This window comes from Serinus canaria, chromosome 2 (genome assembly GCF_022539315.1).
Source record: "Serinus canaria isolate serCan28SL12 chromosome 2, serCan2020, whole genome shotgun sequence".
Taxonomy (NCBI): domain Eukaryota; kingdom Metazoa; phylum Chordata; class Aves; order Passeriformes; family Fringillidae; genus Serinus; species Serinus canaria.
Genome location: NC_066315.1, coordinates 21,666,019 through 21,682,927, shown reverse-complemented (window position 1 = coordinate 21,682,927; position 16,909 = coordinate 21,666,019). Strand labels below are relative to the sequence as shown.

The following is a 16,909-nucleotide window of genomic DNA, read 5'->3' as shown; positions in this document are numbered from 1 at the left end:
GGGAAGGAGCCTGTGGGGACGAAGCTCGGCTGCCTTGGCTCTGCAGGAGGGGTAGGAGTGGCAGTGCTCTCTTCTCTCCTCGCCGCAGCCCGGACTGTCCTTGAGTCTCGGAGACCTTTGCCCCCGGCGGGCGCCGCCGGTAAACGGGTATGTACGCAGTTTTTGGCAGAGGTCCGCTTCTGAGTTAAAAGATACGTGAAAAATAAACAATATCCTCACCCACCCTTGCAGTTGTTAGCATCTGAGAGGCCAGAGCTGGTTTGTGCAACTTAGTCTTTTTTTGTCTAACTTGAAGCGTAGTGAAAATATCAAAACATTCTTGTGAAGTCAATGAAAAGCTTAGATCAATGTTTCTAACAAAGTTAGGGCTGCACTTAAGCAATAGTGGTGCATTTTTAAAGACATACCTCTATTTGGGGATTTTATTTTCTGAAGTGTTTTTATTATCTTCTCCTGCCCTGGCTAGTTGCAGATATTGAGAATGCATTCCTAAATTGCTGTGACCGTGCCTATGTAGCCTAGAGTGGGATTCGTTCAAGGAATTAATATTTCACGGTAGCATTATTAGTAGCTATTCCCTGCCTATTACATGAGGATCTTGCCAGGACACACAGTCATCACTAGCAGGCTGTGGCTGTTGGGTCAGCCAGGAGACCTTTCTGGCTTCTCTCAGGAGAGGTGGGAGCAAGAGAAGGGCTGGGTCAATTATTCTGCAGTGCTTCAGTTTACGGGCCACAGGCTGGGAGTTTATGTTTGTAAGGATTGTTTGCATTTTTGTAAACACCGTTGCAGTTAAGGGCAATACGTGTTAAACATTTAATGTGGTTTATAACAACATGTAAGTGTTGTAATTCATTTAGGAAGGATTTTGAAGATTTATTGTCTTTAGAAAACTTACTCGCAAAACGTGGCTCAAATAATCTCAAAAATTGCTGAGATGCTTCTACAGAAGTAGAAAAGGAATATTGCTGGTTTTACATAACTTAGCAATGAAAATTGAAAATATTTATCCCTTGACTTTTTTTCTGCAAATTTTGAGCGTAGTCTTACAATATGTTTTTCTGTTCCTTAACAGGTTTTCCTTCCCTGGGGATAAAGCCATGGCTGAAATGAGTGATATCAATGTACAAAAACTAACCATTGTTCAGCAAGCAATAGCCTCTTGTTGTGGAGCTATAATTACATCATTATTTGGTAAGGCAAACAATGAAGCTGGCTACAGAGAGAATCTTACAAACTGATTACTCTTCAGTTTGACTCAGCATGATGTCTGCTTATGTATGTTCCCACTAGTGTGTAGAATCAAGCCCTCAGCCAGTATATTCAGAGGAAGATGGTTCAGCTGCCCAGGCACTGCAGCATTCAGCATGTCTCAGCCTGTAATAGTTGTAAGGGCTGCAGTGGAAGCAGTGAAATGTTCACTAAACCTTCAATTACTTTTCAGGAACTCCAGTGTTTTACATATTGGCTACATGCAGCAAAAAAGAAAAGTACATAATGAATTTAAGTTGTTTTTTTTTTTGAAAATTGTCCTATGGTCAGTTAATTGAAAAAGAACAAACACATGAAGAATGCTGTGCTATTTTATATGCCGGAGGCCAAAATTTGATTTTGCATGCTTTGTGGTGTGCTACTTATAAAACCAATTTCAGGCAACATGATACAGTGGTTTTTGAAAGAGCTTTGTGTATTTCTAATATTTCATGCCTATGCAACTGTTAGTAAATTAGAAAAGATAGATTTGATATCTTGCAAACCATATAGGGTGTGTAGTTCTCCTTTGTCTCTGATAGCATTGTCTCTGTCTGCTGACATCCCTTTTCTCTCTGCTTGATAACATCTGTTCCCCCCCTCACTTTGGAAACAAAAAAAAGGTTCTGATAAGGCATCTGTAAACTTCTACGTTTTCAGGGCATCCAGGGTGTTTCTAAATGCCTTCTGTTTCATTTTAGTAACTCCTCTTGATGTTATCAAAACCCGACTGCAAGCCCAAAGGAATCCATTCCATGACGGTAAACAAACAAATGTGTAGTGTAATAGGGGACAGAGTTTGCTTTTTGCTCTTGTATTTAGCTGATACTTTGCTGAGGTGCAGAATGTTTGAGTTTGTTTCTCCAATATAACTGTGGGAGGTGGGGAAAAGCAACACACCAGTATGTACTAAACAGACACAGTAGAAAAGAAGTCCCATACATCCATGTCATTTTAAACAGGCTTTTTTTCCCTGTCTTAGTATTTTCATTATGGCAGAACATACAACTAATACTGAGTTGAGTGAAACAATAAAAAGCTGTTACTAAATGAATAAATATTTCATCAGAGGGCTTATGTGGTCAGGATGTTATATCAAAGTTCATCTCCTCCAGAATCCAGAGATTTTTGAAATGGAGAAGTCTTAACAAGTCACTTGCCACTTGGGTTCTAAATAGATGAAGATATTGTGATCTCAAAGATGTGCTAATGGTTCCTACTATTTACTTGTACTTAGTATATGAGATTTAAAAGAAAAGAAGATGACTGGTTTTTCATGTTGAATGTGGAGGTGAGTATTTGCAGTCACACTTGCAAATTAAATTAGGGAAAATACTTGTGCCTTCTGTCCTGTTTTTGAGTAAGTTCTAAAGCCTTCAGAAGTCTGCAAATGTGAAGCTTGAAGTATGTTTTTGTAATGGCAATAATATTTTATCTAAGAGGCTAAAAGTACATAGTGTAGGAGAAGTAAAAAGCAAATTGAAGGGATGATCTTATATAAATACAGACCAAGATAAGATGTAATAATAATAATACAGATAAAATACAATACCTCCACTTGAAGTGGATGCTGAGGCTACTTAATAAAATATTTAAAAGTCTGAATGATATTCACAGTTACATACAAGTTCAGGTCTTGTGTTAGTTTTGCCTTTCAGCAGATGGTAATATAACCTAAACATGTCACTTAGACCCTTGTGTAGGCAGTTCCATTTGGTTGGGCAGTCTGAGTAGTACATTTGTACCCTCTCTTCTTTGACCTAATTTGTCATTACTGACTTACCAAAATGATTTTGCCCCTCTGTGTCTAACCAGAGATAAATCTGTGTTGCCATTTTATGCACTTTGTTTTTATGCAGCGGCAATTTCAATCTTACAAGCATTAACTATATCCTTATGCACCATTTTTTAGGAAAGTGTTTTGTATACTCCAGTGGCCATATGGATCATGTATATGTTTGTGAAAATGGGGGGAGCAAAGCCTGGTATAAAAAACCTGGGCATTTCAAAGGGACTTTGGTAAGAACATTTTACATTTATATAAAACTGCATTTTTAAGTAGTATACTCTAAAGTTTTCAGGGTTTTTTGGGTTCTGCTGGAATCTGTCGTCATTTGAGAGGGCCTTCATGTGGTTACACTGCTGATTGATGATACCTTTTACTGTCTGCAAAAAAATATATATTCCTTCCTTAAGATGAACAAGGAGGCAGCTGCACAGCTCCCCTTACAGGTTACTGGCTTTATGATTTCATTTTCCCCACTTCAGCCATATTGGCACTAATTGTTGATTGCAGGTAATAATTTTCTCTTTCCTGCTTACATCCCTTGTGCCCAGACATCTCCCAATATGCTTCTGAGCTGAACTAATGGTGCAGATATTGTTTAAAGTTAAGTTCATGCGTCAAGTTCTCTATCCAGAGAAGTTTCTATCCTGTCAAGTATCTAGACTTGTAGGACTAGCATTTTCCTAAACACTTGAATCAGACTTGCTGGCAGATACTGTCATGCTGGTTTATTAGTCAGTTTTTCTTTTGGCTTTGCCATGAAATTAAACCTATGATCAAGGATTTTTCAGAATTAAAATCTTGAGAATGGGATGTTAATGCAAAAGGTGTCTTCAGTAGTTTAAAAGGTTTTTTTTTTAATTAGTGACTTTACAAATGTGATTTTTTCAATTACCTTTACTATGTAATTTTAGAATGTTAGACATTAATTTATGCCTGGTTTTGCCATAATAAGGTGATTCTTAAAGAAGAATGGCCATCATACAACTTCATCTTCTTTTTTTAAAAAATTAGTCCTACCTTTTATCTATACCTTCCTGTTTTGTAAACTTGTTGAAGCTGGGTTATAAAGATAGTAACCAGCTGGTATAAAAGTGTCTTTTTGTTAAACCCTGTTAGGACATTTAGGGATTCTTGGCTTCCTTTCAAAGCCAAGGTTTGTTGTAATAAACCATTTCTTTGTTTTTTCCATTCAACTTTTTACCTCACAGGATTAGTCCATCAAGGCTGTCTCCTCTAAAGCTATTTGCTTTTTTCTTTCTCTAAGTCCTTTCTGTGGTCTGCCAGACTCTCTGTCTTTTGAGGCTCTGTAATAATGTCTAGTCTTAGGCACATTATAATCCATTGAATCCCAACCTCTTACCCCAGATGTTTTAAGAAAATTACAATCCTGACATTACAAAAGTTTGTGTTTTTTCTTGTGATGTCAGCTGAATGATCTGCAAGGTTTAGTGTTCTTGTGCTGTCAGTCTCCTGGGAATATTCAGGACAGCTGTAGTAATAATTGAAAGCTTGTATATGGCATAGTGTATACATATCGCATGTATGGGGTCACATTGTCAGAGGAAGTATTGAAGAATCTTTGAGAATTAGTTGCTATTTCATGCCTAGAAACTCTGCTACATATTGAAAAAAAAAGATTTAGTGGATTTTTTGGGAAGTTTTCACAAATTGCTGCAATACCATATTAGTACTGAAAATAGTTGTTCACAGGGCTGTCAGTCACTGATAAACACTTAGCACTTTGGCGTTTTAAGATGGAAGGAAATTCTTAATTTCACTCACATAAATTATTCTGTTCAGCTCAGTGGAACTGTTTGCATGGTTAAGCTTATGTAGCGGACATAGCTTGTGTAAGCAGTTATAAAATTGGGATCTTACAATGATAAGCCATTTCCAAACATACTTTTAAAGACATTAGTTTTGTGTTCTGCCAGCTAAAATGTATTACTAACTACAAAAGTTTGTAGCTAATTATTGCTCTTTCCCTGGTTACCCTGGTTATATTTTTAGGATGCATTTGTGAAAATTATTCAAAGAGAGGGAATTAGGTCGCTGTGGAGTGGGCTTCCCCCAACACTGTAAGTTGAATGTGTTTTTTGGTAACATGCTGTAAGTTATTGTTTAAAAAATTACTTAGTTATTTTTGAGAAATTATTATGCTTATTTCTAAGTTATTTTTAAAATTTGGTCAGTTCTGAAGTTTCAGATTAATCAGTTCAATCAGATATGTCTATGGACAGTATAATTTTTACCAGATTTTAGAATTTCCTGATACATTCTTTGTTGTTAAGCAGGATCAATAGACTTCTCATTCTGCTTTTTTTTCCCCCTACTATAACCATTCCTTTGATAGCATCATCAAATCACAAGATGGGACCTGGTCACTTGAGAGGGTCAGTCTTCAACACATTCTTCTTGTATCTTGTTACTTAATGACTTGCTATCAGCAGCACAGCTGTTTCCAGACACTCTGGTGTTCCACCTCATTACCCTCACTTAATTTTTGTAATAATCTTCTTTATTTCAAAGAACTTTGGGGTTTTATTCTATCTGGATAAACAGATAATTCATTTTCTCTCTACAAGAGCAATTTACATATTTAAACACTGCAATCAGATCTCCTCCTGGTCTTCTCTTTAGGTTTAACAGCCCCAAACTGTTTTATCTTTTTATTCATATTAACCTAGTTCAGATAGAAATTAAGACCTCTATAATTATGTTCTCCTTCATAAACCAAAGGTTTTCAAATCTAAGATGTGTATTAAACTTGTATCTTGTAAGGCACAAAGTGGGAAGTGCCCAGTGGGAAGCACTGGTACTTTTTTTTTGCAGACAGTGCTCAGTGTATAGGCACAAAAAAAGTAAAGCATGATGGGGTTCAGCCTTGTCTGCCCTCCAGTATGTGGCAATTTCAAAATATAAACCTTAGGACCTGACTGAACTGTTCCAGTCACTACAGTTTTTTTACAAAGCACATGTTCCGTTCTCCAGCAGAGAACTAACTTCTTTACTGGAGAAAGTCACACAAGTAGAAGAGAAGATTTAAACTAAGCCATGTTGGTTTTCCAAGCATGACGGTCCTTGGTGGTTTTTGGTTATGGTGGTACATGCTGTATTGGCACAGACATAACACAGAAGTGTAATTGCCACATTACAGTAAGATGTGGTGCTTTACCCCTACACTGAATGATTATTGAATCTACCTGTTGCTGCTACAGTCTCTACTATGCTGGTATGGAAAAAGCTTATATTTATGCATGCTACATTGTCTCTCAAGTAGTGAGTATCATGGCTGTTGATCAAGAGCATAATATCCAATTGTTACGTAAATAAATGTTAAAGTAAAGAATACATGTGTTAAATTATTTTTGGGTTCTTCATTTTCAGATCTTTCACTTCCCATTCTTTATCAAAATAGTTCTGAAGCTGGTCTGGAATAGATTTTGACAGAGATAATCTGCCATCATTTTACTTATGGTTTTCCCTAATGAAATGAAAACCTGGGAAATGTGTGGGTTTGAAACTCTGAACTAGAAGCTGTGAATCAAAGCTATGGGATTATTGTTGGTTTCTTTTAATAATCCATTACATACAGCTGGAGATTTAACTTTTTTTTAAATGTAAGTAAAATATTAATACAAGACAGTTGATTCTATTCTCCTGCTTTCTTGGTATTAATTTAAATTTCCTCTCTTATATTTTAGAATAATGGCAGTTCCTACCACAGCAATCTATTTTACGTGCTATGATCAGCTGTGTGAAGCTTTGAAAAATAGACCAGGAAAGCATGATGAGCACATTCCAGTTATTGCAGGTTCCTTAAGCAGATGTAAGTTGTCTTCTGTTTAAAGAGAAAACTGGAACATAATACCTCTATGCTCTTTACTTGAGTTTGTTTTGTTGACTTTTATTTAAAGTAAATATGCTGTGGGTTTAAATGAGGGATAGGAAGGAATACTGTCGTTACCCAGTTATTTCTTGGGCAACAGAATCCTCTAACCTGGAATAATGAGATTTGGTTTTGCTGAAACAGTTTCACTACATTTGTAATTAATTCAAAATTTTATGTTTCTAGATTTCTACCAAGGGCAGTTTAGTTTAAGTCTGTTCTGCCATCAATCTAATAATAAACATTGTTATTTGCTATAAAGGAAGGTACATAGGTAATTATAACAAAGATGAAAATTTGACTTGTACTGGTTTTACTGTTGTATGATGTGGATGGAATGTATATATTTTCCTACTTTTGTTTATCCTTTTCCTCATCTATTTTTGTAGAATTAACTCAGTTCATATATTTTAGGGCTTTCTTAGAAGGATCTGATGATGCAATTCCATGTTCTACCTGTGACAACCATGGGGGCACTGGCAGACTAGTGGGAAAAGAATTGCTAATTTGTGGTGGTGTAGCACATTTTTCATATTAGGCTGTTCCAGTTTTTAAATTAATGTGTAAAATCTTATTCCAGCAACAGAAGAAAAATTCTTGGATCTAGTAAAATTTTTTATGTCTGTTAGATGTGTGATGGTATCTTGTTACTGAATGATGACTCACTGGCCATTGTGCAAGATGGAAGAGTTACTTTATCAGATACAGATTGCCTGCTAATCATTCTTGATAGTTTAAAATAAGAGTGGTAAAGATGCTTAGACATCAATAAAAGTTTAAATTTGTAACCACAATTCTGTCCTTAACACAAAAAGAAGCCTTAACCATCAAGATTGCTTTCTTCAAGTTACAGTTTAAAATGGCAACTTATGAAAATAATTGAGTGTAAGTACTTGACATTTTCAGCCTATTTATATGTTAAATCTGAAAAATGAGGATTCTCAACATGATACATTGTTTCAAACATGCAAGCATTGAAAAAAAAAGAAAACCCAAACTGGAAACATAGGTAGTGTGAATAGGCATACTTTTCTTATATGGAAAGGAAACGTATTTTGAGAATCAGTTCAAGGAAAATGGGAGAGTTGAAAATAACCAAATATATAAAATAAGGTAAGAGACATGACTTGAATGTTCAGGAAATTGTGCTGTGAAATGTTGATTGTTCTAAAAAAGCCATGTTTCCTTTGCAGTTGGTTCTGCCACAGTGGTGAGTCCCCTGGAGCTGATCAGAACTCAAATGCAGTATCGCAGGTCGTCCTACAAGCAGCTGTACCTGCGGATCAGCACCAAAGTGGCTGTGGATGGCTGGTTCTCCCTCTGGCAGGGCTGGGCTTCGACTATTCTGAGAGATGTACCTTTCTCAGGTAGGGTTTATTTTCCATGCAGGTTTTGGTTTATGTTTTTATATTATTTTTCTGTGCTTTTAGGTAGTTTTAATAGTTAGCTTTAAGAATGACTGAGATTTTTTTTTGAGTGTTTTTATTTATAAACTCTCTGAAGATATGATTCCTCCCCTCCCCCCCCATTTTGTTTGTGGATACCAGATAGGATTCATTGTTACATTCCCTTTCTCTACTTAGACTCTTTCTTCTCATCTTTAGCTTACACAATGAGTGCTTTTGAAGTGTTTCAGCTGGAAATTTTCTCTGTGATAGAAATAGTGGCTATTTTCTGATAAACCTGCTGTATATAAGTGCTCTGTTACATAATTTTGGACACATGTACAGAGTGACACAGTAGTGATTTTTTTTTTTTTAAATCAAGATGAATTCTGTTGTATGACTGGTCCAAAAAAACTCTTTAGCAAGACTCGAAAGCTGAAAGCCTTGAAGAAGAAAAGTCTGATTCAAAGCATAACTAGTTCTAGAGCTATTCCTTAAGGTAACTGGGACAGATGTTACAGAGGAAACTGCTAAAGCATCAGAAAGTCCCTGTCCCTTTAAGGCCTGTTTTTGTCAGAGTGCTTTTGGATCATCAGACATCAGTTGTCATTGAAGCAGTTTCTGTCATTGGGGTAGTACCAGGAATCTGTAAACACTGTATGTGTTGGCCCAGAAAAATTCTTCACACCTATTTCTGGAAAGTTTCTTATTCAGAGAACCCTTGAAGTATTTGACCTGCTGTCTCTGTTGTCTTACTTCAGTCTTAAGATGATTTGATATCTAATTTAATTTGTGTTTCCAATCAATCTGGTGGGCCAGTCACTGGTTTGGGCTGTTACAGGATATGTGTACTCAGAGTAAATTTAAAATTGGCCATAAACCAAACTGAGACATAAAGGGGTGTGATGGGGATATTTACTTTAAAATTGCAGTTGGTAGTTAAGTGAGTAAACTGAACCAAGTTATTTCAGCTGTCTTCTTTTCAGAATTTATAATGCTCTGTTCTCTTTCACTTAGCTACTGGAAGATATTTGAAAATTGTGTTTGGAATGTATTTCCTGCCTATAGATCCAGTTCCTTGATGGGATTTAATTTAGTCTTCTGTAATAGGGAAGGCTTCTGACCCTATGAAAACCTGGTTTCACTAAAGCTAAAGATAACTGTCAGAATTCATCTGACTCCTTTGTTTGAAGTGTTTCCTCTTAAATTTTTATTTTAAATTTACTTATTTTTCTTCTCTGCCAAAAGCAGTTTTCTCTTAGGCTGTTCTCTAAGGTTTGGAAGGGAACTCTCAAATTCTTCACCTGATTCCTGCTGTCTGACTTCAAGTAGAAACTCTTATTCTTTTATTGATTTTTGTCTGTAGCAGTGTGGCTGGAGCTAGTGAGCTTCCTTCCCCCTGCTGCTTTTAACAGAGTGGGAAGATCAGAGGGAGTGCACAAGGAAGAGGGCACTAAGGTGATGTGCATTCTTCTCAGCCCTTTTCACCTGCTGGTCCTCCACTGCTCCAAGACAGTCTTGTTGATTTTTTTTTTTTAGTCAGTTTCTACACAGTTCTGGCATTCCCTGGACAGCCAGTGGCCACTCACTCATCTGTGCCCAGTACTTTATGGGCATGATGGTAGAGACACCAATTAACCTATAAGGCCGTAGCTGCATGTTGAGAACTACTCAACCAATAGTGAGCAGACCAGTAGAAGCATGAATAAAGGAAAATGTATTTAAAAAAAAACCCAAATGCCACAAAATTCTGCTTATGTAAAGCTAAGGGTGTTTAATACTGCTTAATACCTTTTCCAGCTGTGTTTCCTGATAATTTTTTCCTCATAACTGCTCTCTATCTGCTATGATGTCCTTCCTTTGTACATTCAGTCTGAGCTCTTCAGTTTGAATGATGCTCAACAGCAGCCGAATCTCTGGTGTTCTCAGTTTGCAACTTTGCTGCAGGGAGTTCAAGTCAGCTATCTCAGGAGTTAAAATGAGTGTAACACAGAGCTGAGAAAGCATTAAAAAAGTCAAATGAAAACTTCTGAAAACAGTCAAACAGCACAGCATGACTCAAGAAGCACAGGATAATTAGAATTGCACTCTATTCCTAGCCCAATTGTTTATGACATGTTTCAAGCATGTTCCTTGGGATGCTAGCAAGACTGAACAAAACTTAAGTTATGAGTGCTTATAAATACAAAAACTGGTTTAATAATAATATTTGAGCCCTTCTTTAGGCAGTGTCACAGACAATATAAATGTAAATGGTGTTCATTCATCCTGAAGGTGCTTAAGAAAATTCTGGCTTTAGATAATTTATATTAAATTAGGGTTTTGTACATTTCAATAGTAGGTTCTCAAATCCTCAGAATGCCTTCTGAGATACTGCCTACTTTGACTTTTACAAAATGTTGGAGGCCAGGCATTTGTGCTGTTAGTCTTGGTGGCAAGAAAATGCTGTGCAATTTTTCTGCTGGCACAAACTCCAGAACTCTGTTCTGAACATTGTGACCTTTCAGGATGTGGAGCTGTCATTTCCAGTATTTAGTCAACCAACTGCCATGAGTAATTACTCTCTAATTCAGCCCAGTAGTGTATCACTTGAAGTTTTAGTTAGAAAGCAGAAAAAGTGCAGTTTAGTTCAGCAGATGGTCACAGAAGCAGATGTTATTCCTATAAGTTGTTTTCTGGACTTTCATTTGACACTCCCCAGAGAGGCATTTCCCTATTAGTAATTCCAGGGAGCAAAATTATATTTTTTGGTTCTCTCAGAATTAAATTTTATACTGTGCCTCAAAAAAGTATGAGGCAGTCCTGAGCAATATTTCATTTTGTATGAAATGTGTTTTTATAGAATTACTGAGATCTGTGAAATATGCCTGAAAACATACCAAGTAATTAAAAATCTACATTTTGATTTATTTTAAATTTAATGTGAGCTTTATGGTTCTTGGTTTAGATTGTATGAAGGTAAGGGTTACCTAAGGGAAAGACAAAATGATTAGGCTAATTTGTATCAAATGAAGAAATTTGGGATATGGAGAGCAAGGGGAACACAGCAATCTGTCCATGGGTCATTACATAGGACGCTTATTATGCTTTCAGCTCTTGTTTCTGTTAGCTTCTATAACTGCAGTAGAATTCTTACATCTGGACTTGATATAAGAGTTTTTGTACTTGAGATACAAATCTGTTGTAATGCAAGTTTATTTTTTTGTAATCATAGCAATGTACTGGTATAATTATGAACGTTTCAAGAAGATGATGTGCAAGGAAGTTGGTGCACATGAACCCACATTTTTTGTTTCTTTTACTTCAGGAGCAGCATCTGGCTCTGTAAGTATATAATTTCATTTCTAATACTATTCTTTATTATTAGCACTAATAAACTATTTTAAAAATGTATGATTTTAGATCATTCTCTCAGAAATGTCGTATATTTTAGGGTACTTTTACTTTAAACCTATGTGGTTTGTTTAAAGTCTGACTGAATTCAGTCTATATTCAACCTGACTAAATAAATCTGCATAAACTACAGTGTTCTGGCATACAAGACTTAAAAATATCATGTGCTTGGAATATCAAATCTAGTTTTAAATTGTGTGTGCACTTTAATTTAAAAATTTAAGGTTAAATTTTAATTTTTTGTGCACTAACATTAAAACTGATTTCCTGATAGATTGCAGCTGTTGTAACTCAGCCATTTGATGTAGTGAAAACACATAGGCAGACTCAACTTTGGGAGAATGAGACCTTAAAAAGTAAGTTGCTGGTAAGAATAAAAAAACTCTATAGTGTTTCAAAAAATAAAATATAGTGTTTGGGTATGGCTTGTGGTACAAATTTTAGATATTTGCCCCTTCTAAAGTATATGCAACCATTTTATCACTCAGGCATTTTTTCTTCCCCAAATTGTGTATCTAGGTAAGATATACTTTATCTCCTAGGAGAATACCATATTTCATTAATGGCATGGAAGAGGAAAAAGGTGTGAGTTCAGTACAATTTAGCTTAATAAGATGGTATAAAATTGAAAGGAATCCAAAGCTATTACATTTAGGCAGACCAATTGCAAATTTGAGATGTTCCTGCTTATGGCAGGGATGTTGGATTAGATTACCAATAAAGGTTCTTTGGTTCTTTTAAACCCAAAGTATTCTATGATTGAAGTAAGTTATATTTAAGTAGGCAAAAAATTAACTTCATAGCAAACATTCAGGTGAGCAGTGGTCTATTGAAGAAATCTTCAAAATAACATTCACTGCCACTTTCTCCTACATAGCAATATTCTTGTGATAAGTATTAGAGTAGAAAGAATTGTGCTCAGGTTGTGCGTTTTTTACCTTCTTTTCATGAGATTTCAAAAACGTTATTTTTGAGGGTATATTAACGAATGTCCCAACATCTTTAAAGGATGAAAGAGGAAGTTTCCGTTTTGCTTTTGTCAGTAGAGCACTGGTCTCTTTTATAAAATTGAAGGCATATATAATGCCTTTTTTTTCCATTGCTTGGGATGTGGACCAGTGAAGGACTTCCTTTAACCTAAATAAATATTATATCATGGCTTTAAGATTACAGACCATTAAACAAGCTAAGTATCCAAATAGTTTTTGTTTAGAAAATAGGTGCTCATTTTTTGGCATGAGGGTTCATTCTCTCAGGTAAATTTTTTTTTTCTAGAGTAATTCTTGGAAAAGAATTATTATCATTTGATTATAGAACAAGTATTAAAAAAGTTTTAAATATACATAGTTACTGTTTTTAATTATTTTCCTGTGCTGATGGATGTAAGAATTCCTTCCTAACACCACTTTGAAACATGTGTCTGCATATATCTATTAGTTTAATATTAATAAAATTAATATTTTAAAAATTCCATTATGGTAATCTTTAAGTTGTGCCAGTTTAATTCTTTCCAGATCCAGTTAGTGTTAGACACTGACTATGCATCTACATTTTGTCTCTCAAAATATTTGACAATATTTTTGTCCATGCAAAATTGTTTTTTGGCTTCTGAGGGCTGTGGGATAATTCTGATGAATGTGAATACATTAATGAAACTGCTCTGGCTTTTTTCACCTGTATCAGCAATCCAGTAAAGACTACAGGAGCTGTTCATGTGTCTTATTCTAGGTTTTACTACAGGTCTTTTCCATGTCTTGCTGCTTCAACTTGTATATTTGCATACTGTATTAATATTATAATTAAATATATTAATACTAAAATTAACATACTGTATAAATAAGATGGATAAAATTAACAAAAAAAGGTGTTAAACCTAACAATTACATCTGTGACTGTCTCTGATTTCTAAAAATATCATTCTGTGGTATTGCATGGATTGCCTAATTCACTGTTGTCTTGTATTGTATTGAGTTCCACAGAGGGACAGTAAATCAACCTGGGCAGTTATGAGGAAAATTGCTGCTAGAAATGGGATTACTGGATTATTTTCAGGTAAGTTTTCTCTTATCTCTAAAAAAATTCAGGCTAGAGAGTTCTTAATTGTAGATGTTAAAATGCATAAGTTTTATATTTCCATTTCTGTGAACACTGTCAGTTATGCAATATTTTGCATATAGAAAGCAACAGACATGCAGATATTGGCCTCTCCTGGGATCTTCTTGGTAGAGTACTATGGAATAGTGTCCTGGAGGGAGGAGAGGCCCAAGAAAGCTGGTTAATATTCAAGAATCACCTCCTCCAGGCTCAGGGACAATGTATCCCAGTAAAGCGAAAGTCAGGTGAAAACTCCAGGAGGCCTGTATGGAGGAAGAAGGAGCTCCTGGACAAGCTCAGACACAATAAGGAAGCCAGGACAGGTAACCTGTCACAGAGAAATGGTCTAAGTAGACAGAGATCAGGTTAGGAAATGAATCTGGCCAGGGATGTCAAGGGCAACAAGAAAAGCTTCCATAGGTGACCCGAGGAAGACAAGGGAAAACATTAGCCCTCTGCTGCATGACTCTAGCAGCCTGAAGCAGAAATGAAAAGATATTGAGATTAAAATAATATTGAGATAAAATCCTGTTGTAGCTCATACTGAAATGACCATTGGCAAGAGACATTCCAAATCCAGGAAACTTACCAGACTTCACCACACTGCGTTGGCTCACCGGAGGCCTGGTGTGAATGGGTGCACAGGTGGTTAAGCCTTGCAGGACTTGTGTTTGCTGAAAGAGATTAAACTGCTTTACTCGCTGCACAGTGATGGCATAGCTGGGTAACAGGATTTGCATATTTCAGAGCACTGGATGCTTACAGAATGCAAAACACCACAAAGTATCAATAATATTGATATTGAATTCAGGTAATAGATTACAACATACTTCAGTCTTGATACATGGGTGGCAGAGTTTAGAGATACTCTTGATCAACCCCCAGTTCGGTTCAGTTGGCCACACGTAGCTGAGATGACTGGGGTTAAGGCTAACCCCAGTCATCCTGGGTCAACCCTGGCTCCTCGACTGGTCCCAGCCATCCCAGTCAACCCTGGCTCCTTGCTGCTGTTCCAAAGGCACACAAGTTCTCTGTGGGTCATGCGTCATCTGCACTGGCTCTGGGCAGACATCTTTGGAAGTAGCGGGCTGGCTGTGTGTGGACAAGGAGATTCAGCCTTATTTCCCTTCTCTAAACTGAATCACTTTCTAACCTCCACTGGCAAGATCACAATTGACTATAACGGGAGACACTTAAAACTTAAATTCCATCATTTATTCATGTGACCAGGGTTCTTCATTTTAGTAGAGGCCACCTCTTGTGTGCTGGAGCACGTGAGCTCTGCAGGTCCAGCTGCTCCAGTTGTGTGGAGTCAGAAGGGGCAGAGGCACAATGGACTTGAGGCAGGCAGACCACACAAGGCAGCAGAGGTGAGGGCATGAGGTTATTACACTGGTAATACTTACAGCCAGTAAATTCAGTATTTTGAAGCATGTGAGCAGGTACAATCCCAGCTTTAAACTGATATACTATGGTATCAATATATTGTGATCAGCACATTGTACTGCAGCACTTGGGTCTGAAAACAAATAATAGTGAATACTTCTCTTTCTCTTCTGGGCAGGTATTACTCCACGGCTGTTTAAAGTTGCTCCTGCTTGTGCCATAATGATCAGCACGTACGAATATGGAAAGTCTTTCTTTTCTCATTTAAATGAAAAAAAGAATCAACATCCATAGTTCTTCTTCATCCAATTCTGTGAAGGCAAAGTATATGATGGAAGTTGTGCCAAATTTAAATCTGTGAAGATGGTTTCTAGAATTCCCAGTGAATTTCTACTGTTACATTTGGTAACTAAATAAAGCTTCATTTTTAACTTTCACAAAGGATTAATTCACTTTCTTATTATGAATAAGAAAATGCACATCACCTTTAAACTGTCATTGAAGCTTTTATGACTTCTCTTGCAGCTGGAGAGAAAAAATAAAGGAAGGAAGAACAAAAGAAAAAGGGAGGAAGAGAAGAAAAATTGAGGCTGGACATAGCAATGAAGAATAATGACTTCCACTGTGTAAAATTTTAGTAATGAAAATAATTAAACTTTTTAGTAGGGTTTTAAAATTATGTTTAAAAATGTTTTGGGTTTCTAATTATAAGATATATTTATTTCTCAGTAAGGAGGTTGATACAGCGTGAATTCAATAAATACTTATTTATTCTTGCTGCTTGTTATGTGTTTCATTCTGTACATGTCTGTTAGTTGCAGCTCTGTATTTTGTGTAAGTTCATATTATAAAAGCTTCTCAGGTTTATTTTAAATGAAAAATTCTGTAAAATTGGAAAAATACTTATGTTGGTTAGACACTGAGAGCATGGTGCATACACTGAGGGGGCAGCAGGGGCTTTTTGTCTAAGGTAATAGTGGGAGAAATTAAAGCCCACCCATGCACTGAAGCCAAAGGCCTGTACAGGTGCTCTGCAGGAACACTCCTGCACCTGTTTCTGGGAGGTGCCAGTTGTCACTGTCACACTGCTCCAAGGCAGGGCCAGGCCATGCACACTTTGTGTGGGGCCACCTGTCTCAGAAGGCCAAGGTTGCTGGCATAAGGAGAGGCCATTGTGTGCCAGCTTGACTCAGCCCTGCACCCCTCTGAAGGGAAGAGCATGTTCAGGTTGCTGCTATGGGCACAGCCACCCTCTGCCCCGTGTGCTGCACTCCTGGTAGGAACAGCTGTAGCCCTGCACTTGCCTGTAGGCACTCAAATTACTGAATCAGAGCTGCCTCTCTATGATTTAAATCATTTTTTAACTACACTCACTACCTACCTCTTTTCATGCATTTTCAATGCAGTTGTTGAATTCTATTTTTTGTGTATTTTAACGAGGGGGGTGCTGATACAAAAGTAACTCAGTAATCAGATTAGTAAGACACTGTCATTTGGGTGTGCTTTACCCAAGAAATTGAGTTCAGTCTATGGTGAAAATTCCTCACACACTGAAAAATGCTCTCCTTGTAAAGACATTCAGTGCCACATTAGGTGCTGCCAGAGGAGATGCTTAACGCTGTTCTTCCTTCCACTGTGACTTTTGAATATAAATTTACAAAAGAAAGCCTAAAAGAACATAGTAGCAACACATATTGGATGACACTGAATGATATAGAGCAA

General features: G+C 36.7%; 1 protein-coding gene across 2 annotated transcripts; it reads left to right on the top strand.

The window, feature by feature from the left end:
• Positions 1-13: 13 nt before the first annotated feature.
• Positions 14-15,930, top strand: SLC25A40 (solute carrier family 25 member 40). Of its 2 annotated transcripts, XM_050971171.1 has the most exons (12): positions 14-147; positions 1,076-1,194; positions 1,953-2,012; positions 3,164-3,270; positions 5,051-5,118; positions 6,745-6,869; positions 8,123-8,296; positions 11,529-11,638; positions 11,982-12,063; positions 13,679-13,759; positions 15,366-15,592; positions 15,713-15,930. In XM_050971171.1, exons 2-11 carry the CDS (start codon positions 1,101-1,103, stop codon positions 15,479-15,481), a joined length of 1,017 nt encoding a protein of 338 aa, XP_050827128.1. In that variant the 5' UTR covers positions 14-147; positions 1,076-1,100; the 3' UTR covers positions 15,482-15,592; positions 15,713-15,930. The 2 variants fall into 2 exon arrangements, with proteins under 2 accessions (XP_050827128.1, XP_050827129.1); XM_050971172.1 differs by lacking the exon at positions 14-147 and having other exon boundaries at positions 1,096-2,542.
• Positions 15,931-16,909: the final 979 nt, after the last annotated feature.

Coding starts and splice junctions, on each gene's coding strand:
- SLC25A40 (XM_050971171.1), top strand. CDS start 1,101: ATGGCTGAAATGAGTGATATCAATGTACAAAAACTAACCATTGTTCAG. Junction 8,297..11,528: donor GAGAGATGTACCTTTCTCAG/GTAGGGTTTATT, acceptor TTGTAATCATAG/CAATGTACTGGTATAATTAT. Junction 13,760..15,365: donor GATTACTGGATTATTTTCAG/GTAAGTTTTCTC, acceptor TCTTCTGGGCAG/GTATTACTCCACGGCTGTTT.